We start from the raw sequence: 24597 nt of genomic DNA, 5'->3' as shown, positions 1-24597 counted from the left end.
TAAAAATGTTCACTGACCGTTGAGCTCCTGTGCACGTTCATGATAGGGCACGAGAGCAACAGTTCACACAGCGCCCTTGTGACATTGGGGCATTCAAGCGAATATTTGTTTTGTTCATCTAAAAACAGGTCCGCTACAGCGATAGCAACAACAGACACAAAACAGCTGCACACAAAACAGAGAACAGAACTTACTAAACATGTCTGAAAAGTTTGTAGTCGAAGAATTTATGCATTTCTATGCCCAACCTTATTTTCTTGAAAGTTTTTGGACAGGTTTCAGATCACAGTAGATGGAGTTACCCGCACGATGCCAAAAACAGAAAACAAGCGATCAATAGAATGTACCGTTGCTCATCACTGCTGGTTAGGACAAAAACTCTGATTACCATAGAAAGTAAACCTTTTATCGTGTGTCGTTTGTCGTCAGTTTAGGACACAGTGTGACTGTGGCTGCCTATAGCCTCCTCTATGTTTCTGTTTGAGTTCAGAGTACTCCGTTCAAAAAAATAAGGCTGGGCATAGAAATGCATAAATTCTTTGTCTACAAACTCTTCAGACATGTTTAGTAACTTCTGTTCTCTGTTTTGTGTGCAGCTGTATTGTGTTTTCTGTTGTCGCTATTGCTATGAAGGACCTTTGTTTAGATAAACAAAACAAGTTTTCGCTTGAACGCCCCAATGACGCGAGGAGGCTGTGTGAAGTGTTGCTCTCATGCCTTATCATGAATGTGCACAGGAGATCAACGGTTGGTCAACAGTTTCACTAAATAACACATTAGATTTCTGTTTATTATTGTACGCTTTCATAACAATCATGAGTCTCATGGAATAATTTATTAGATTTATGAATTATATGTTTGTGTCCTTTTGAAGCTTGAAGAGGTGGTCACCATAAACTGCCATTTTATGACATCACTGAGCACAACAGTTTTTTACAATTTCTCCCTTTGTGTTTAGAAAAATAAAGAAAGTCATATAGGGTTATAACAACACAGGGGTGAGTAAACAATGACTGAATTTTAATTTTTGGGTGAACTAATCCTTTAATTTTCATAAGGGTTAAACAAATAGAGTGATTAAATTGGACATACATTTACATTCTAAGCATGAAATGCAATTCATCATGTCTTTCAGCATCAGAAATAACCCACTGAGCCACTGTAACATAAATAATAAATGTTAAAATTGTATGAAGAGTGCTCAAAAACAAGAATTCTTTGTAATACCTTTATGTGCACTTGAAAATATTAATAGAAAATGTGGTCAGGTTAGTTTCTGTGGAGACGTGTGGTAATGAGAAGATTTATTTCACATTATGCAAATAAGTTGTCCCCTGTTAAGTAGTGCTTTTGTGAAGACAGGTTTTGGCAGGTCTGAAACTGTAGTCTGTATTTTATTTGGCTCTGCAAATCTCTTGGTAGCATATTTTCTAGTCTGTACTACAAAAACAACAACAACAAATAAACTGAAATAAATTATACTGAAATCTAATAAAAACACATGAATTGCTCTCTTATCTTCTCAGTATCGTACCAACAGTGTGCCCATTATGAAGAGCCCGAAGACGACAGTGGCCACCGGTCTGACAGAGACGACCACTCGCCGCGCTCTTATCTACGGCATTCAGGATGACAATGGGACGGATTTTCAAAACTTCCAGCTGGATTTGACTCCGCCTCCTGACGTTGTGTTCCGAACGCTTCCTGGTACCAGTGAGGGCATGAATGTGCTGGGCATCGTCATTTTCTCTGCCACCATGGGTGAGAATACTGTCACATAGAGGAATAATTACTATGAATACTAACCAGTTATAAACTGGTTATAAAATCAAGGAATTCTCAATGCATTATAATAATGCATCCATAATGCCTTGTTATACATCTTATTATCAGTTGATTCCAATTGAGTTTGACAATAGGGCCAGGTCCATGCTAATACGTTTTGGGTTGAAAAAATATTGTTGCATTAATTTTGCTACATATACGCCTCTCATCTACATTCGAAAACAGCATTTTACTCCACCAAAAAACGGAGAGTTTCGAGAAGTTTCTCTTGTACTGCATACTTTGGAAAACAATGACATTAGGAAACAGAAAGTGGCTGTGGCTAGGGTTGCCAACTGTCCTGTATTAGCAGGGATGTCCTGTATTTTGGCAAAAATTCTTGTCCCATATATCAGCCCTAAAAGTGCTCAAAACTTCCCGTATTCATGAGGCAAAATGTTGGCAACCCTACGTAATACTTTAATAAAATATTGGGTGAAATAGTACATTTTAATGAATTAAACTACTTTTGATCAATATTTTTCAGCATTTCAGCATATAATCAGTATTTTTCTCGACTCATGAATTCTTGGATTTTTGTATCCCTTAAGATCTGTTTGCCAACTGTCCCGTACTCCTGTATTAAGCACTCAGAATGCCCAATCGTCCCGTAATCGAGTGGCAAAAAGTTTGTAATCCTACCTGAAGAATACATGTGATATAACTTTAAAGACTAAACATGATTAACACCCAATGTAATGTATTATTGTGCATTATACTCTTTAAAGATACTCTTTCAATACTTTGAAATAAGGCATATTAACTTTATAGTGCTTTGTATATACTGTATACAGGCTTCACATAAATTGCTATCAATAATCTAGTAGTTATGCTTGTTCACTAGGTCTGATAATATATGTGATAATATAATGTCATATCTCACTTTTGTAAATCACTGCTCATTCTCATCAGGTATAATGTTGGGCAGAATGGGTCCGAACGGCAGCGCTCTGGTGAACTTTTGCCAAAGTCTCAATGAAGCTGTGCTGAAAATTGTCGCTATAGTTATCTGGTGAGATTTCTATTAATTTTATGTTTTTATTTTTGCTTTGTTTTTATTAGGGATATCAGTTGATTGAAATTGTTAATCAAATTAATTACATGATGTACCAAATAATTAATCGAATTAATCACATACCAATATTTGCTGAGAAAGGCCCCCATAAATAAAAGGTAATTTAGAATAATTAAAATAATTATAAATATAATATATAAGCCTAATAAATATTATTATTCAGATAATTCAAATACATTACATCATATTGTGGCAACAAACAAGTACAGAGTTTAGACAATACAAAAATTATATGGTCTGTATTATTTCCAGAAAATTTAACATAACCCTATTATTGGCCTACTTCCATGTACTCTATTTTTAATTGTTGGTCTATGTACTGGTGCATCCGATGGATGTTTTTGGAGCGTCTCACTTTTTTACAGCGTCATTAGTCATAAGCGTTGTGTTTTTAGAATGCTGTGTCAAATTAAGTGTAGTTTGAAACTTGAAAGTTAGTACATCAAGCTTGAATTGCTTCGATGGTAGGAATATTCCTTATTTGGGAATTTACGTAGAGGTTGGGGGTATGATTAATTGCATTTATTTATTTATTTTGCATTTACGTTAGTTTTCACTTAATCAGACTAAATTAACACTTTAAATCTACAGCCCTAGTTTTTTAAGTTAAAATATAATAGTGTTAATGAGTCAGTTATTAAAAACATTAAGTATGATCGTTTAAATGATAAATGACATGTCTCATGGACAACATTATTAAAGTTAATAGTTACTATAGAACTCTGGTTTGGAACCAGGCTGTTTATCTCCACACACTAAATTTGTTAACTGTTGTAAACGTGTGATTTAAAGTAGGTACATGCAGATTCTCGCCCTGATGTCTGATGGTTCTATGAACTTTTTGTTTCTCTGCAGGTATTTCCCATTTGGTATTGTGTTTCTGGTGGCCGGGAAGATTCTGGAGATGAGCGACCCATCCGCGATGGGAAAGAAGCTGGGCTTTTACGCCATCACTGTGGTAATGGGCCTTATCCTACATGGCCTCTTCATCCTGCCCAGCATGTACTTCTTCATCACCAAAAAGAGTCCCATCGTCTACATCAGAGGAATCCTGCAGGCTCTGCTCATTTCACTGGCCACATCATCCAGGTACAACCTCACACATACACACACACACACACACACACACACACACACACACACACAATAAAACTTTAAAATTAATATTGTGGGAATTCTGCCCTATTCTGTTCTGGGGCCAGATAAAAATAATGGAAATATCACATTAATTGGCCAAAAAATTTCAACAGAGGTCACTAATTAGCAGACCACATACCAGATCCAGACTTGGACCACCAAGTAATTTCTTCAGAAATTAATATAATTATAAATGTACCATTTTTCTCATCATATGGAATAAGCCGTCTGAATGCTACAAAGACGGTACAGAAGCTGCATTTGAAGTGGCACATATACCATGACAATGAGCCAATTTACACACACACCAATCCGATGATTACTCTCTAAAATCAGCTTATTTAAAAAATCTGACAAGGCAAGAAATCCACATTAACATGACATTTGAAATAATCACGTTATTCTCTACTTTTGACGTCAAACCGTTAAGTGGCATGCGCTCAACACGTGCGCACATTGGATGAGCCGGTAAGAACACCGGGTAAGGTATATGCATGGCACGTGAAATCGGCGTGATGGGCAAAAATCTACCTCTATTGATTTGGCCATTCATAAGCCGTTTATTGCCTTATGCCGATAAAGGAGCGCGGTTTATCGCGTTTACATGAAGGCACGCTTGTCGGCTTATTAAGCATAATCGGTGTAAGAATGTAAGTGCATGTAAACGCGCTCAATGTGCATTTGGGTGGTTAATATGAAATACTTTTGGGAAGAGGACATAAATACATTTTAAAAACATTAAAAATGTAGGTTGGTTAAAAAAGTCTAAAGACATGTTATGTGCCAATTATCCAGACTTTTTGATGTGGCACAATTTACATAGTGCTCCAGGACAAAACAAGACTTAACAGTGTTTTCCCTATATGCATTTAGCAGCGGCACTAAATTATGAGCGGCACTGCTGAAATTTTATATGGTTATTTAATATTCTTGACGCAACGTAACTCTTGCAAAGTCTATCGTAGTGGGACACAGACCACCTAGCCCAAATTGCAGATGCGAATTTAATGATAATCTTGAGTTCGGAGCTTTATACATGCTAAATATGCTTTTCATCTGCAACGCGATATTTTGGTTTTCGCATGAGTTTGGCACAAGCATCACGGAATCACTCAAGCCAATGATCTGCTATACTCTATATCTCTTGAGCACATACATCGGGTGTGCGGGCTTCCCTCGATATCGCGGTGCAGACCACAAAACTGATGCGACCCATTTTAATTCTAATGAGAAGTTTCTAGTGTAAAGCGCTATAGTGGAAGTCAAACCTCTCAAACAGTAAACTGCCCTGTCATGCTCAACAGCACTGAGGGAAAGATAAAAAAAACCACTGTGCTATGAGCCAAAATTAAGTACATTTTCCAATTACATATCATTATCTTTACTAAAATGTATCATGGTTTTATAGTAGTAACAATAACTGTGATTTTATGATACATATTTGATAATTACATATTAAATAATCTATTAAGTAGAATATATCAGACCTAATTTTTATTAAAACTGTGGCAGTTGTAGTTAAAGTTTCTAAATGTGTTTAGGCTACTTTATTTTTATTTTTTTCATAACAAATACTATAATTTATTATTTTTTATTATCATTATTAGAAAGACTAGCTACAATGGCCTAACAACCGTAAAGAGGAGCCATCTATTATCTTACCTGTGATTATATGACATTGCACTGTAAATATAAGAGTTAGTACACAAAGGGCTTTAAAGTCTGGACCTCCAAGACTTATGGACAAATTATTAAGTTTTGAATGGTGTTTTATATTCGGAAATAAACTGGACAGTAAATATAACAGGCTCATATTAATAAAATATGAAAGCGGGGAGAAAAAACTTCCTGTATCTTTTGTTGTCAACATCAAAAAAATAAAGGCAACTCATGCATGCCCTTATACTTGAAAACCATGTACAAAACTATGCAAGATCCATTCATTCATTAAATACAGGTTATGAGTCGTGACTTGATGTCCAATGTAAAATCTGGGTCCCAAAGCAAAACCAGTTGAGAACCACTGTAGTAATTCAGTAATGTTGATAGTTGTTATGTGTATGTTCTGTTAAATAGGTTTATATTATCTATTTGTATTTATGTTTAATAAAATTAGTGCAAGTTTTTTTTTTTTTCTCGCATTGAGTCATTTCATTATTTGACAGTTATCATTACAGCTATCTGGGCTGTAGAGTCCTTCGGGTGTAAAAAGCTCCCAGTAAATTAACACACATGAAAAGGCGAACATAAATAACCCATGTATAATGATTCTAAGTTTGTTTTAAGCCAATCCTCCACCGACGTGTAAGTATAGGTTTGGCGTTGCGGACTCGTGGATGCACGCACAACAGCACCGCACCACGCATTATTGAATTACTTTCCAAGGTAAGCTATTTTGGATGCCAGCTTGATAATTTACTGTAAATATTGCCGAAATTCACATTGCTTATTTCATTTTATAACCATACAAGACTTTATGGCATTTCATAAGTAAGCATGTTCATAAAATCTTGAGATAACGGTAAATGGTTAAACTGGTTTGACTTGCTGTTGGAGCATGTTGATTCGTTCTCCAAGTTGGGTTGGGTGACAGTAAAGCTGAGCAAATATTTCTGAAACTAAACAAGTTTGTTTAAGGCAGGAATGATGTCCTCAGTGCCAGATAATAGTAAGAGGAATTTAAACTTCCCCCAAAATAAGTGTGCGCTGGTGTCTCGGCTGAAGGGCGAAAGGGCTCTCCTGCGAGAGGTCGCATAGGAAAGGATGAATGAGAAGAGAGGTTGAAGCATACTGCGGCAGCAGTGGTACACAGAACTCTCCTGCAGGAAGATGGATGGATGAGAGAGAAGCTGTAACAGTAGAGGCAATGGAGCTCTCTTTTGGGAGAGGATACAGGGTGTTCTTAGAGGGGACTTTACAGAGCACTGCAGAAACGCCTAGCATTATACGGCACAAACAATTAGGGTTGTTAATGAATAATGAATCATCTAAACCTAGCCCAAATTAATGAAATAGGGAAGATCTAAAGCATCTTCTTTGCTAATGATCTTATTTTAAAGAGAGGAACATATCATTTATCCAAGGGATGTTAGGAACCAAGGACCAGGGGGAGCTGACTTCCCTTTAGCCACTTAGAAACACAAGTAAATTGTGAAAATTATATCAAGATCTGCGTATCTTATCACACTGTATTTGGGCTCGTTATAATCAGGAGCGTCTGCTTCAAGCAACCATGTGTTTTCCAGAGGTGTATAGTAACAAAGTACAAATACTTCATTACTGTACTTAAGTGCAGTTTTTTAATATTTGTACTTTACTTGAGTATAAATATTTCTTTGGACTTTTACTTTCACTTCACTACATTTTGATGAGAAAATTGATACTTTTACTCCGATAAAATTATCCAGACACTTTAGTTACTTTTGCGACTGGACCCCGCCAAAATAAATAACAGCTGTACATGCAAAAATGCATGCAGATCTGCGATAGTGATGTGATTCGTTGAAAGAATCATTTAAATCAAATCTTTTAAATTTGATTCCTTTGAACTGAACAAAAAGATTCAAAAAGCGGTATGCAAATCACGAATCTGAATCAAAATCACAAGTCAGTCATATGCGTTTACATTTTACATTTAAACATGGTATGATGTGTATGAATTATTACCAGCGCTCATGAAAATGTCCAACAATATTTATTTTAATATTTTATGATGTGAATGGTCTTTGCCTAAGCAAAACTAGTTTTCTGGTGGTTGATAAGTGTTATATTTGCTTTGTAGCACATTTATGCTACATTATGTGGTAACTAGGGTTTTCTGGATGGTTGCTAGGGCATGCTATGCAGTTGTCAAGGTGATCTCTGTTGTGTGTTTTTGCGCATTGCTACAGTATGTGGTTGCCAGTTTGTTAATATGCTGTTGCTAAGTTGTTTTCTGTGTTTTTTTACGTTGCTCTGCAGTTGACAGGGTGTTCTAGGTGGTTGTCAGGTGGTTGCTTTGCTGCTGATAAGTTGTTTTAACTGTGGCTGTGTCTCGTTTGGAAGGCTGCATCCTCCGGAGGTCACATTTGTCATCAACCCCATCACATCAGCCTTCAAATGCATGAGGTGTATCCTTCGTGGGCACTCACAACCCACAATTCTTTGCTTCAAAGGAAATGTCAAAAAAAAATAAAATAAATGATAATTACGCCAATTTGACCGTAAATATGATTTTCAAACGCAAGTAATGTTAATTCCCAAGTTGAAGTACCTCAGTAGATGGGTGTAGAGTATGTAATATGTATAATTATATTAATATATAATTAAAATAAACTATTAGACTAAAAGTACACCTGTAAAATCTATTTTCTTTTCTCTTTACATCATTATAACTCTCCTAAAATGTACCTCATACATTCCCTTCCAGAGGGACTTTGTTCCCTTCTCACTCAATGCGCTCACGCTTGTTAAAGAGTGGCGTGCTGTCATAGCAACCATGTTATGTTCCGTTTCCGTTTGTCCTACGAAGGTCGTCTCATTTAAAGGAGGCTTGTTTAAAGAAGGACACTCGGTATACTGCAGCCTTCAAAGGACGCATCCTACCTAGCACGCAGCCTTCCAAACGAGACACAGCCAGTGTTTCAGCACATTGCTATGCAGTTGCCAGGGTGTTCTGGGTGGTTGCTTATTGGCCCAAATGAAAAGAGCAAAAGAGAGAAAAAAAAAATAAATAATTTCAGAAGAATATCACTGTTATGTAGGTCAGTTCAATGTAAGTGAATGATGGCCAGAACTTTCAAAAAGCACATAAATGCAGCATAAGAGTAATCCATAAGACTCCAGTTTTTTCACCAATGTCTTCTGAAAGGATCCAATTGGTTTTGGGTGAGAATAGACCAAAATATAACTCCTTTTTCGACTATAAATGTTGACATTAGCAGCCTTCTTGGTGATCAGGATTTCAAGCTAGTTTTCTCATGAGCTACTTTAACTTAAGTCAATTTCCATGAAGGTATCTTTATATTTACTCAAGTATGACAAATGGATACTTTATACAGTGCTGGTGTTTCCATATTCTGTTGGTTTTTCATGAAAAAAGCTAAAACACGATGAAAGCTACATCTATTTTTCACATCTATCTTAACAGCAGTCTCCTTTGCAATCATGATTTCAAGCTCGATTACACTTCATATAGTGCAAAATTGCTCTGTGCATGCATCAAGCACTAGGAAGTGTAATCAAGCTTGAAATCATGATTGTGCCTAGAGACAAGATGTACAATGAAAAAGGAGTTATATAAAACCAACTGGATCGCTTCAGAAGACATGGCTTAAACCACTGGAGTCTAATGGATTATGTTTATGCTGACTTTATCTGCTTTTTGGAGCTCAAAGGTCTGATCATAATTCACTTGCATTGTATGGACCTACAGAGCTAAGATATTCTTCTAAAAATCATTGTTTGTGTTCTGCATAGAAAGAAAGTCATACATCTGGGATGGCATGAGGGTGAGTAAATGGTGAAGAAAAAGTTTAAGAGTTAGTCGTATCGCCTATGTGTATTGCAAATTTGAGCTTCTAAACTTAAAAACAACCCAATCTGTGTTGAATAAGTGAGTTAATCATTAATCTTTTGATGATTTTCCCATCACAAATAGGTATTGCAGTGCTTAAAAGTAGACAGTTGCTATCACACATGTAGAGGGAGAAATAATCAAATGTGATGCCTTGGGAAGGGGCAACAGACACTTGAAAATACTCCAGAAAAAGTAAGTGGTTAATCTGTGAAGTGATCAGGATACATATGTGCATACATATACAATCTGAATATTTTACATTGAACATATATACAGGTTTGGTGAGTAACGGAATACATGTAACGGGAATACGTATTTAAAATACAAAATATATGTAACTGTATTCCACTACAGTTACAATTTAAATAACTGGTAATAAGAATACAGTTACATTCAAAACGTATTTTGATTACTGAAGAGATTACTTTGCATTTTATTGTCATTTGTTTCATTTAATATTTAGTCCTTTCAGATGGAAGACATTTATACATATAAATGATGCGATCCAAAGTGCATTTGAACAGCGGTGAAACACTTTCTTATGATGTGTTACATTCATACGAGCAGACAGAGAAGTAAGTTTGAAGTAAGTTTGAAGCAGAAGAAATAGAAATAAACCTTGTGTAAATTGTCAGCTTTACGCTACGATAAAATGCTATTTCTAGCCATTTTACATGCACATGTTACCAGGCACATTCATATTTTTTTATCAAGAAAATTCACGTTGGATAATAATTTCTTTTTGCTAGTTAGACCTTTGATATTAGGGCAAAAATCATATTCTTGATAATAATCTTTGTATTGTTTTCCTGCAAAAATATCCAAATATCCTTAAAACTAGATCAATTGATTTATCTTGTTTTAGAAACTACACTGCATAAGATATTTAGGTTTTTCAGAGAATGCATTTTTAACATGTGTATTTTGTCTTACTGTACTGGCAGAGTTTTTATAGTCAAAACATGTGAAAAAATCTACCAGTGCTGAAGAAGTAATCCAAAGTATTTAGAATACATTACTGACCTTGAGTAATCTAACAGAATATGTTACAAATTACATTTTACAGCATGTATTCTGTAATCTGTAGTGGAATACATTTCAAAAGTAACCCTCTCAACCCTGCATATATACACTGGTGGCCAAAAGTTTGGAATAATGTACAGATTTTGCTCTTATGGAAAGAAATTGGTACTTTTATTCACCAAAATGGCATTCAACTGATCACAATGTATAGTGAGGACATTAATAGCATGAAAAATTACTATTACAATTTGAAAAAAAAAAAAATCAGAACTTCTTAAACGACTTTAAAGTGTTCTCATCAAAAAAGATCTTCTACGTGCAGCAATGACAGCTTTGCAGATCCTTGACATTCTAGCTGTCAGTTTGTCCAAATACTCAGGTGAGATTTCACCCCACGCTTCATGTAGCACTTGGCATAGATGTGGCTGTGCTGTCGGGCACTTCTAACGCACCTTACAGTCTAGCTGATCCCACAAAAGCTCAATGGGGTTAAGATCCATAACACTCTTTTCCAATTATCTGTTGTCCAATGTCTGTGTTTCTTTGCCCACTCTAACCTTTTCTTTTTGTTTTTCTGTTTCAAAAGTGGCTTTTTCTTTGCAGTTCTTCCCATAAGGCCTGCAACCCTGAGTCTTCTCTTTACTGTTGTACATGAAACTGGTGTTGAGCAGGTAGAATTCAATGAAGCTGTCAGCTGAGGACATGTGAGGCGTCTATTTCTCAAACTAGAGACTCTGATGTACTTATCCTCTTGTTTAATTGTACATCTGGCCTTCCACATCTCTTTCTGTCCTTGTTAGAGCCAGTTGTCCTTTGTCTTTGAAGACTGTAGTGTACATCTTTGTATGAAATCTTCAGTTCAATTTCAAGCATCGTATAGCATTCACTCCTCAAAACAATGATTGACTGATGAGTTTCTAGAGAAAGCTGTTTCTTTTTTTGCCATTTTTGACCTAATATTGACCTTAAGACATTACAGTCTATTGCATACTGTGGCAACTCAAAAACAAACACAAAGACAATGTTAAGCTTCATTTAACAAACCAAATAGCTTTCAACTGTGTTTGATATAATGGCAAGTGATTTTCTAGTACAAAATTAGCAATTTATCATGATTACTCAAGGATAAGGTGTTGGAGTGATGGCTGCTGGAAATGGAGCCTGTCTAGATTTGATCAAAAATGACTTTTTTCAAATAGTGATGGTGCTGTTTTTTACATCAGTAATGTCCTGACTATACTTTGTGATCAGTTGAATGCCACTTTGGTGAATTAAAGTACCAGTTTCCTTCCAAACAGCAAAATCTGTACATTATTCCATCTGTACATTATTTTATTCAAACTTTTGTCCACCAGTGTATATAATTTTTAATTATAGTAAGTGATAATTCTACTTTTAAATAAGGAGTCACCTGAACTCAAAAGTACTTAGATGATTATCTATTATCTGATATTTATTTAGCTTTATGCATATGGTTTGAAGCTCAGTAGATTATTACCCAGACATAATTGTCAGTAATTAAATTAGTTCTGTAATTTTATTAGAATGAGATAACGGGAATATACAACAGTATGTAACAAAGTTCAGTGGAAAGGAGGAGGCGAGAACTGGCTTGACAATATAAATAATAGTTTAATAATAAACTTAATCAAAAAGACACAAACATAAACACATGCAGGGCAGCTGCCTGTAGCTCTCTCTCTAGAACTGCCACCTCCGGTCGCCTTTATCCCTCTCGGGCTTGATCAGCCTGATTAGGGGCTGGGTGTGCAGCATCACGGCCCGGCACCACCCTCCGCCCTGCCACACAGTACTTGCTGCTTTATTGAACTGAATTAACATTGACTATGTGAAAAACATTTGTGCAAAACACTAATGTGTGCAACTGTGCTGAAATATAACTAACAACACAAGTAACAACAGCTTCATTATACTGATTTCTTGTAATGCGTTCAGCAAATTACAAATTCTGAGAATGAAAAGCAAGATGCAAGGCCAAAATTATCCAGTTTGGACGTGTTTACTCAGAGCTTTGTGAGGAGTGCAGAGTTGACAAATTGATAAATCAATTTAAAGTAAAATTATACATATCCATACAGTGATTTAGTTTCTGTGGTGAAGTCTCGTAAGGCAACAGGGTCTGCTTTGACATGATAGTTAAGAGGAGAGAAACTGTATACAGCCATTGGGAGCTGTAGCACAGGTTAACAGGCTGGAGCAGTTTCGGCTTAAACATTATTTAAAATTGTTACTGGAGAGAGGTTTGCGAGCATTGCTCTAGTGGTCATAGCAAGATTAGATGAATGTGCTACTCCCGAAATTTAGTTTAGAACTCCAATTATTCGATTACAGACATTACAGTATTTTCTTCTGTAAAGCTGCTTTGAAATGATTTTGTGAGATTTTGAAAAATGTTCATTGAAAAACATTTATCGAAACACCAAACAATTAAACCAAAAATATTTCTAAATTCAAATTTCACTTTAAACGACATGAATATATGCTCCAAATAATGAAGTGGTCAAAAAAATCATACCAAATCCAAACATTTTACTCTCTCCAACTTCTTCCACCGGCCCCTTTTGCAGTTACTTCAAAATCACTCTACGACAACAGGTGGAAAAATGTCAATACAAACATAATTAAAATAATTGAAAAAAAAAAATAAAAATATATATATATATATATATATATATACACTATATTGCCAAAAGTATTCGCTCATCTGCCTTTAGATGCATATGAACTTAAGTGACATCCCATTCTTAATCCATAGGGTTTAATATGACCTCGGCCCACCCTTTTTAGCTATAACAGCTTCAACTCTTCTGGGAAGGCTTTCCACAAGGTTTAGGAGTGTGTTTATGGGAATTTTTGACCATTCTTCCAGAAGCGCATTTGTGAGGTCAGACACTGATGTTGGACGAGAAGGCCTGCCTCGCAGTCTTCGCTCTAATTCATCCCAAAGGTGCTCTATCGATTTGAGGTCAGGACTCTGTGCAGGCCAGTCAAGTTCTTCCACACCAAACTCGCTCATTCATGTCTTTATGGACCTTGCTTTGTGCACTGGTGCGCAGTCATGTTGGAACAGGAAGGGGCCATCCCCAAACTGTTCCCACAATGTTGGGAGCATGGAATTGTCCAAAATCTCTTGGTATGCTGAAGCATTCAGAGTTCCTTTCACTGGAACTAAGGGGCCAAGCCCAGCTCCTGAAAAACAACCCCACACCATAATCCCCCTCCACCAAACTTCACAGTTGGCACAATGCAGTCAGACAAGTACCGTTCTCCTGGCAACCACCAAACCCAGACTCGTCCATCAGATTGCCAGATGGAGAAGCGTGATTCGTCACTCCAGAGAACGTGTCTCCACTGCTCTAGAGTCCAGTGGCGGCGTGCTTTACACCACTGCATCCGACGCTTTGCATTGCACTTGGTGATGTATGGCTTGGATGCAGCTGCTCGGCCATGGAAACCCATTCCATGAAGCTCTCTACGTACTGTTCTTGAGCTAATCTGAAGGCCACATGAACTTTGGAGGTCTGTAGCGATTGACTCTGCAGAAAGTTGGCGACCCCTGCGCACTATGCGCCTCAGCATCCGCTGACCCCGCTCTGTCATTTTACGTGGCCTACCACTTCGTGGCTGAGTTGCTGTCATTCCCAATCGCTTCCACTTTGTTATAATACCACTGACAGTTGACTGTGGAATATTTAGTAGCGAGGAAATTTCACGACTGGACTTGTTGCACAGGTGGCATCCTATCACAGTACCACGCTGGAATTCACTGAGCTCCTGAGAGCGGCCCATTCTTTTACAAATGTTTGTAGAAGCAGTCTGCATGCCTAGGTGCTTCATTTTATACACCTGTGGCCATGGAAGTGATTGGAACACCTGAATTCAATTATTTGGATGGGTGAGCGAATACTTTTGGCAATATAGTGTATATGACCTAAAAATTGTAATAACACAAATCTCATAAATATTTGTTTCATAAAATGGCAACAACAGTGATCATCATGGAAATAATTTGATGTTCCACTAAATTTTCAGAGTTTGGACATGAAATTTATTACCACCTGCTGCTGGAATCTCCAAACTACAAATGCAGGAACTGAGTTTAGGCTTCGCACTGAAAACAGACATGCTTTTGAAACGTCTTAGCGCAATAACCTATTTCTCAGAAAAAAATTGCAACTTGTGCATTGCACCAGTTCATTAACATACAATACACCCACAGTTTGTGCGCATACACCCACAGATGGTGCAAACACAACCCACCCATACTCACTTGTGCTTTGTGCTGCAAAGTTGCAAAAAAATTGCACTGAGAATTAGCGCTCTCACGAAAATTGAATAAGGCGTTTTGCACGGCCCTAGCGCTGCGCTTTGCGCACTCACGAAAATAGAGCCCATCATGTGTGCCACTCATTTGTAATTTATTCATAACTTTTAAAGATTTTCTTTCTTGCTGTAGTTGTATCTCATGATAGTGATTTGCACATAAATAGAATGTCCTTTGCAGTGGTGAAGTGGTTATATAGAGATAGCTCACCCAAACATCATTCAAAATCTCCATACCCAAATATACTGAAGTGTATCGGAAAAAATGGACTGTCTATCCCAGAAATAACAAACATAGCTGTCTCATGTTCCAAATTGCAAATAGACTGTGAATAATATATATGGTGCCTGAATAAAAGCATTATTCTCTTTTCAGAATCAGCACTGAAGTGAGTTTTAAAGGAGTCATGAAATTGGAGAATCAAATTTTCCTAAATATTTAGACATATAAGAGGTAACTGTACTATAAAAAACATATTGTAAGTTTCAGAACTTAAAACTTCCTCCCCTGTCTTAAAAGAGCATTTATAGTTGCCACCCTGCTGAAAAGTCTCATTTTGAAATCTGTCTGTTTGTGGTGTCATGACACATTGCTCATTTGTATTTACACATCCCACAACATGCGTCATTGAACCCTTGGCCCCGCCCACTGGCAAGCAATTCAAGTCAAGAGAGTAGGCCTTGTGTGGCTAACTGTTCCTAACATAACACCTAAGGGGACCCATCTGGACTATTTTGGATTATTTTTGAAAATATTAATGCACTAGACAGACTCTTTGACCGCTTGATACATATCTCGTGCCACTTCTAAAAGACGTGTTGTCAAGTTACAACTCTGAAATGGAGAAGCAATTCTCTTTCATTCAGCTGCTGCCTCTTGTTTATTTGAGCACAAAGGCATAATGGATGCGTTCTTTCACCCATCTGCGCTATTTTTAATCGCTGTGTATGTAAACATAGGACGTCTTTGACGATGGACGTCTTCAACCGTTTCAGTGTGTTTACACCAATGTGCACCTCAGTGCGCCTTCAGTATGCATGTGCATAATTTCACCATGCTTTGGACTATACATGTGCATTTGTTTTATTTTTATTTATTTTTTATGTCAGCATGAATTGTTTGTAAACATACAATACACGATTCAAGATTTGCAAAGGAAGTGTTATTGAAGAAGGGGCAGTTAATAACACTTCAAAAACTTAAGTAAACCATTTAATTCATAAATATTTCAAATGTCATGACTGTTTGATAGTTTATGGTGCTGAGTGATAACAGTTGTGCTTGAAATGAACAGTTTAATATATTCAGATGAAATGTGTTTTAAGGAGGTGCTTACGCCAAAACCGAGCATTTCAGACAGACAGAGACAGGGTGGAAAAAGATCATATATTACTAAATTGTTTTGGTGCAAATAAACTTTCATAAGATTATCAGTGGACCTCAGGGAAGATAATAAAATTATTAAAAAAATAGCACCTCATGACCACTTTAACATTTAATTTCTCTTTAATTTGCAGTTCAGCCACACTGCCTATCACCTTCAAGTGCTTGCTGGAGAACAACCACATAGACCGGCGAATCATTCGCTTCGTGCTTCCTGTGGGGGCCACCATCAACATGGATGGCACCGCACTCTATGAGGCTGTTGCGGCCATTTTTATCGCACAGGTCAACAACTACGAGCTTGACTTCGGCCAAATCATCACAATCAGGTATTAAATGTAAATGTTTACAATTGAGTTTGTAATAAACATATTATCTATCTATCTGTCTGTCTGTCTAAAAATCTACATGCATCTAAAAAAAAAAAAACCTTAATGGAAACATTTCCATTATAAACAAGGAACATTTTTCTATTAGATAATGATCTAATATTCTATATCCTTTTTTTTGTGATCAGATGTTAAAAGCCCTGTGTTTTTGAATCTGTAAAATCCTGTATAAAAGAAGCCTTAGCATAGTCACACAACTTATTAACATTCTAAAGGGAAATTAACATTAACTGAAGGGTAAGCAGGGGTAAACCAGCCCCTTCGTAACATAATAAATGTTGTGTAATCAGTGTGTTTGTAGAAGAGAAAATATAGGAATCTGATATATGGCAATACATGTAAAACACATACAGTATATAATATGCATGTTCATGTATGGATTTTTACTGATATAAAAAAAGTACGTCACATATTTGTACGTATATGCAACATACATTTCAAAATACTACAATAATTCATGTTTTCCTATATGTAACATATTTTCCCAAATACATAAATCAATGACACATAGATTAGATTGTAAAGGGGAAAAATCATGTTTTCTGCTGAATGTTTGCACATGTACTTTATAAAATACACTCACTGAGCACTTTATTAAGAACACTTGTACACCTTTTAATTCATGCAATTATCTAATCAGCCAATCTTGTTGCAGCAGTGCAGTGCATAAAATCATGCAGATATGGGTCAGGAGCTTCAGTTAATGTTCACACCGAACATCAGAATGGGGAAAAAAAAAATTATCTCAGTGATTTCGCCCCTGGCGTGATTTTTGGTGCCAGACAGGCTGGTTTGAGTATTTCCATAACTGATGATCTGCTGGGATTTTCACGCTGAACAGTCTCTAGAATTTACTCAGAATGGTACCAAAAGCAAAAAACATCCAGTGAGCGGCAGTTCTGCAGATGGAAACGCCTTGTTGATGAGAGAGGTCAACGGAGAATGGCCAGACAGGTTGGAGCTTACAGTAAGGCTACGGGAACTCAGATCAATTGTCCACTCTGCACAATTGTAGTGAGCAGAATAGCATCTAAGAATGCACAACATGTCAAACCTTGGGCCTCAGCTTTCTGTTCTTGGCTGACAGAAGTGGAACCCGACGTGGTCTTCTGCTGTTGTAGCCCAGCCGCCTCAAGGTTCGACGAGTTGTCCATTCTGAGATGCTATTCTGATCTCTACAATTGTACAGAGGGGCTATCTGAGTTACCGTAGCCTTTCTGTCAGCTTGATCCAGTCTGGCCATTCTCTGTTGACCTCTCTCATCAGAATCAGAATCAGAATGAGCTTTATTGCCAAGTATGCTTACACATACAAGGAATTTGTCTTGGTGACAGGAGCTTCCAGTACACAACAATACAAAACAGCAACAAGACTTTAAAAAATAATTAAACATTGAATAAAAAATAAATATTGAAAAGAAAATAAAGTATATATATATAGAATACACAATAAACATTATATATATATATATATATAGTATATAGTCTTTTTATATTATCCAACACATCCAACCTCTTCTGCCATTACATTCCTGTGTGTGTGTGTGTATATATATATATATATATATACACACACACACAGACACACACATACATACATACACACATACACATATGTAGTGCAAATCGGTTATATACAGTACAAGGGAATGTAATGGCAGAAGAGGTTGGATGTATTGGATAATATAAAAAGACTAAGCTGTGTATTGCACATTCATTATTGCTCAGTGGGGCAGTTTTAACTGTTCATGTGAAGGATAGCCTGAGGGAAAAAAAACTGCTCCTGTGCCTGACGGTTCTGGTGCTCAGAGCTCTGAAGCATCGGCCAGAAGGCAACAGTTCAAAAAGGTAGTGGGCTGGGTGAGTGGGGTCCAGAGTGATTTTTCCAGCCTTTTTCCTCACTCTGGAAGTGTATAGTTCTTGAAAGGAGGGCAGGGGCAACCAATAATCCTCTCAGCAGTCCGAACTTTCCTTTGTAGTCTTCTGATATCCGATTTCGTAGCTGAACCAAACCAGACAGATTTTGAAGTGCAGAGGACAGGCTCAATGACTGCTGAGTAGAACTGTATCAGCAGCACCTGTGGTAGGTTGAACTTCCTCAACTAGCGAAGGAAGTACAACCTCTGCTGGGCCTTTTTTGCAATGGAGTCAATGTGGGCCTCCCACTTCAGGTCCTGTGAGATGGTAGTGCCCAGGAACCTGAATGACTCCACTGCTGCCACAGTGCTGTTTAGAATGGTGAGGGGGGGACAGTGTTGGGGTGTTCCTCCTAAAGTCCACAATCATCACCACCGTTTTGAGCGTGTTCAGCTTAAGGTTGTTTTGACAGCATCAGACAGCCAGCTGTTTAACCTCCCTTCTGTATGCAGACTCATCATCATCTCGGATGAGGCCAATGACAGTGGTGTCATCTGCAAACTTCAGGAGCTTGACAGAGGGGTCCTTGGTGATGCAGTCTTTGGTGTAAGGGGAGAAGAGTAGTGGGGAGAGCACACATCCCTGGGGGGCACCAGTACTGATTGTACAGTTGCTAGAAGGGAATTTCCCCTGTCTCACAAGCTGCTCCCTCTCCATCAGAAAGCTGGTAATCCACTGACAGATAGACATGGGAACAGAGAGTTGGTGTAATTTAGTCCGGAGAATAGCTGGGATGATGGTGTTGAAAGCCGAACTGAAGTCCACAAAAAGCATCCTTGCATATGTCCCTGGTCTTTCCAGATGTTGCAGGATATGCTGCAATCCCAAGTTGACTGCATCATCCACAGACCTGTTTGCTCGATAAGCAAATTGAAGGGGATCTAGAAAGGGTCCAGTGATGTCCTTCAGGTGAGCCAACACCAGTCTCTCAAATGACTTCATGACCACAGACATCAGGGCGACAAGTCTGTAGTCATTAAGTCCTGTGATTTTGGGTTTCTTTGAGACATGAATGATGATTGAGTGTTTGAAGAAGCATGGGACTTCACACTGCTCCAGTGATCTATTGAAAAATCAGTGTGAATATGGGGGCCAGCTGGTTAGCACAGGATCGAAGACATGCAGGTGAAACACCATCTAGGCCTGAAGCTTTCCTTATCTTTTGTTTCCAAAAGACACGGCACACATCATCTTCACAGATCTTAAGTGAAGGTTGAGTAGCAAGAGGGGAGAGGAGGGGGTTGCAGGAGGTGTTGGTGTTTGTGTGAAGTGAAGGTCAGAGGGGGTGTGGGGTGTGCGAATGGGCCTCTCAAATCTATAGTAGAACACATTCAGGTCATCAGCCAGTTGTTGGTCCACCACAGCATTGGGGGTACGAGTCCTGTAATTTGTAAGTTGTTTCATGCCACTCCACACTAATTTAGGGTCGTTAGCTGAAAAATTGTTTTTCAGCTTCTCAGCGTATCTTCTTTTAGCCACTCTGATTTCCTTGTTCAGTGTGTTCCTGGCTTGATTGTACAAGACTTTATCTCCACACCTTTAAGCATCCTCTTTGGCCTGACAAAGCTGCCTGAGCTCTGCTGTAAACCATGGTTTGTCGTTGTTAAATGTTAAATAAGTCCTAGTAGGGATGCACATATCCTCACAGAAACTGATATATGATGTAACAGTATCTGTGAGCTCATCCAGATTGGTGTCTGCAGCCTAAAAAAACCTCCAATCAGTGCAGTCAAAGCAGGCTTGTAGTTCCAGTTCTGCTTCATGGGTCCATTGCTTTACAGTCCTTACTACAGGCTTAGCAGATTTTAGTTTCTGTCTGTAGGTTGGAAGAAGATGAACCATACAGTGATCAGATAGTCCCAAAGCTGCTCTGGGGACAGAGCGATATGTATCCTTTATTGTTGTGTAGCAATGATCCAGTATATTTCTGTCTCTGGTGGAGCATGTAATGTGCTGTCTGTATTTGGGGAGTTCACGTGTGAGGTTTGCTTTGTTAAAATCCCCAAGAATAATAATAACTGAGTCCAGGTATTGTTGTTCCGTGATTTGATCAGCCAGCTGTTGCAGCGCGGCATTCAAACAGGTGTTTGGCGCGATGTAATCACTCACCAGAATAAACCAGGAAAACTCCCGCGGTGAGTAGAAAGGCTTACAGTTAATAAAGAGCGCTTCCAAATTAGGACAGCACATCTTCTTTAATGTTGTTACATCTGTACACCAACTTTCATTGATGTAAAAGCATGTTCCACCGCCTCTCGTTTTCCCCGTTAACTCTGCGATGCGATCCGCTCTGAATAGCTGGAAGCCCAGCAGATGTAACGCGCTGTCTGAAATGACTTCACTCAGCCAGGTTTCTGTGAAGCACAAGGCAGCAGAGGTAGAAAAGTCCTTGTTTGTGCGGGTCAGGAGATGTAGTTCGTCCGTTTTGTTAGGAAGAGAGCAGAGATTCGCTAAGTGATCCACGCTGACGGAGCCTGAACAGCGTGTCTGCTCTTCTCTCTCACCTGCGTCTCTTGAACAGCAGAGCTGCGCCTCCAACTAAAATGTCCAGCAAAACATCTGAATATTCAAAAACTGGGAAAAAATTGTCTGGTATATGCTGTCGAATGTTCAGCAGTTCGTCTCTGGTAAAACTGACTGGAAAAAGATTACTAAACACAGGACAAACAAACAAAAACAACAAAACGATAGGAGTGCTCCACACTGAGGCAGCCATCCGCGGCGCCAGCATGATGTAATCAACAAGGTGTTTCTGTCCGCATAACTGCTGCTCACTGGATGTTTTTGTTTTTGGCACCATTCTGAGTAAACTTTAGGGAATGTTGTACATGAAAATTCCAGGAGATCAGCAGTTACAGAAATACTCAAACCAGCCCGTCTGGAAGCAAAATCATGCCACTATCGAAATCACTGAGATCACATTTTCTCTCCATTCTGATGGTTGATGTGAACAGTAACTGAAGGTCCTGACCCATATCTGCATGATTTTATGCATTGCACTGCTGCCACACGATTGGCTGATTAGATACCTAATAAAGTGGTCGATGAATGTATATAGCCATACTCAACTCAAAGAACCATATAGCCATCTCAAAGAAGCATATAACCAATTCAAAGAACCATATAGCCAACTAAATAGAACCATAAAGCCAACTCGGATAATCATAAAAACAACTCAGATAACCATAAAGCCAACTCAGATAACCATATAGAAAACTCAAATAACCATAAAAATTAAAAATTAAATCCTAAACAGTCAAAATAGTCCCTGGGCAAGGATGAGGCATTGGAGGCCCAGAGACAGCCAAAGTACTGGGGTCTTATGGACCTTTTACCAAAGGATTAGAATATTTCATAAAGTTCATTAGTTAAGGGCACTGTTCATTTTGAAGCTGAATGACAGCAGTCCAGTTTTTGTGTCTGAATATTTTATTTCAGAAATTGTTTTTTTCTTTTTTTACATTCAGATACCTATGTATGGGACATGACCTTTTGACTGAGAAAAGATGTATGGGGGTTCAAGGGTGTCCACTGAGAGAAATTTTAGAAAATGTAAAAGTCTGAATGGTCCATTTTTATATTTTACCTAAAGTGAAAATTGACTAACATCAAACAATTTACATCACAACAGAGCAGCTTAAAAATACTGTTACAACTGTACTAGAGATGCCAGTATCCATCTACAGTATATTGCTGCTCACTGTGTCTCCGCTCCTGTTGTCAAAATAACTGCATCTCATGCGGCGTCTCGCATCTATTGCGGGGGAGAGAGGACAAGCGCGCAAAGCGGGAAAGCATTTAAATGAAGCCCGTTCGGTGCTATTAAAGGAAAAAGCGCTGAACGATCAGCGCTGTCCGCGCCTCTGAGTGCTTGTGCCGTGTACAGCTGCATGTGTTGATACGTTGTGCAATTACAAATTGTTGAAACGATAAAATAGGGAAACAGTCATGATGTCTCATGGTCTGGATGGAGCCAAGCCTGGGTCCGGACTCGGACCGCGGTCCGCTATTTGGTGACTGCTAAGCTAGAGAAAAGAGATGAGTTTTTAACTTTGATTTGAAATCGTAAATTGTTGAGGCAGTTCTAATAAAAACAGGTAGGCTGTTCCAGAGCTTGGGCGCAACTACCGCAAAAGCACGGTCTCCTGTCAGTTTCAGTCTAGACCTGGGAACAGTCAAAAGTCTCTGGTCAGAGGATCTAAGCAATCTCACAGGATGGTGAACAGCCAATAGATCAGAGAGATAAGAATGTGCTAATCCCTCTTTGAAAACAAAAAGTAATCTTTAAAATTCATTTTGTAACGAATCGGTAAGCAGTGCAGAGAAACTAAAATAGGGGTAATACTGAGCAAGAGATGATAGTCCTTCATAATGTTTTGTTTGCTGTTTAATGATTTGTGTATCTTGTTTTCCAGTATTACAGCGACAGCAGCAAGCATTGGTGCTGCCGGAATCCCACAGGCTGGCCTGGTCACTATGGTAATAGTGTTGACATCTGTCGGACTTCCCACTGATGACATTACTCTCATTATTGCTGTAGATTGGGCCTTGTAAGTATTGACACATTCTGTATATTATTGGTTTTACTGAGGACAACATAATGCTCGAAGGTGCATAGACTCAATTCTTGCAATTTCTATGAAAATTTCAATGCCAAATGTCTAAGCGTTTAATTTTGCTTTCGTGAAAGGATTGTGAAGTTACAGTTTAACATGATGTCTGGTTTTCCTCACCTCTTTTCAGAGACAGATTTCGCACCATGGTCAATGTGATGGGAGATGCTCTGGCTACGGGAATCATGGCGCATATCTGCAGAAAAGACTTTATCAAAGAAGGAGATGGGGTGAGTTAGTCAGTTTGCCAGATGTGTATTTAATTGAAAATCTTTAACCCCGTTTCCACATGGTATTAAGATGTGTTTTTAGTAATCATATCACAAGTGGTCAGTGCAAAATACAGGTGGAAATGGGGTTCATAATGTTTTGTGATCGGATCACATAGTCCCGTTTCCACTTGGTATTACTTCATGTGTGCGCACTGTTACGATGTGTAAAAGACAATGAGCCACACCAAATGAAATAGAGAGAGAGCGCAAGAGGAGGGCAAGGTATTAGGAAGCAGAAGACTGTCTTTATTATTTTAATCAGTTTTTCTTAAATGTTTCCTTTTGCAAATAGCAAAATGAGCACGAGCCGTTCTTTCATGTTTGTTGAAAGAGGAGAGCAAGTTTTGGGTAGCAGGAGACATCTCAGTGTTCTCCCTACCCACTGTCTTTATTATTTTCACCTCACCCACATCTCTCTACCTGCTGTTTTTATTATTATCGATGTTTTTATTATTTTTTTCCTTTGCAAATGGTGCCAGTAAAGCATGAAAATGGTCGAGAGCCAATCTTTCATGTTTTTTGTATGTAGCAAGAATAAACATTTGAGATGCATGTTAAAACCAGGTGAAATAGGAATGCATCTCGGCTGACCACATGTGATCGGATCTTAATTCCAGATTGAAACAGGGTTTTTGAGTTTTATGGTAGTGTAACTGTAATGTCATTATGCCAAACACCACCAAAACCATATTGAACATCATGTACACCTGGAAATGTAACCATATCAAAAGAAGAATTAAGATATTCCATTTAGAAAAGACGTTCTTTCTAGAATGGACATTTTTTTCTATAGAGCACACACACACACACACACACACACACACACACACACACAATGGCTTAGTAAATTTCAATAAAGGTATTCAAAATTACAAGTTGCATGTCCAGTCATCTCTGATTTGCATTTATTGCTTATGAAAGGAAACTGTCTCTCAGAATAATATTTTTCTATAGTTCATGTCCTTGTCAGTGTCTTATAAGAACATTGCGTAAGGATATACCTGTAATGAATTTGACATGTAATTTCCTTGACCCTTACACTCTAGTTGTTGCTAGTGAAAAA

At 38.1% G+C, this 24597-nt stretch overlaps 1 protein-coding gene across 2 annotated transcripts in view; it reads left to right on the top strand.

Annotated features, from left to right (window-relative positions):
* The window catches only part of LOC127420542 (excitatory amino acid transporter 5-like), an 86690-nt gene that overhangs the window by 59098 nt on the left and 2995 nt on the right, over positions 1-24597 (top strand). Inside the window, exons 5-10 of one of the 2 annotated variants that reach the window (XM_051662908.1) lie at positions 1527-1761; positions 2737-2836; positions 3755-3988; positions 16479-16673; positions 23065-23199; positions 23393-23492. In XM_051662908.1, the coding sequence (XP_051518868.1) occupies positions 1527-1761; positions 2737-2836; positions 3755-3988; positions 16479-16673; positions 23065-23199; positions 23393-23492 (999 nt within the window). Of the gene's footprint in view, positions 1-1526; positions 1762-2736; positions 2837-3754; positions 3989-16478; positions 16674-23064; positions 23200-23392; positions 23497-24597 lie in introns of both variants that reach the window. The other variant, XM_051662909.1, reaches the window with a different exon arrangement.

This window comes from Myxocyprinus asiaticus, chromosome 29 (genome assembly GCF_019703515.2).
Source record: "Myxocyprinus asiaticus isolate MX2 ecotype Aquarium Trade chromosome 29, UBuf_Myxa_2, whole genome shotgun sequence".
NCBI lineage: Eukaryota > Metazoa > Chordata > Actinopteri > Cypriniformes > Catostomidae > Myxocyprinus > Myxocyprinus asiaticus.
The sequence above is the reverse complement of the archived record's forward strand: the minus strand, read 5'-3'. Positions and strand labels throughout refer to the sequence as shown.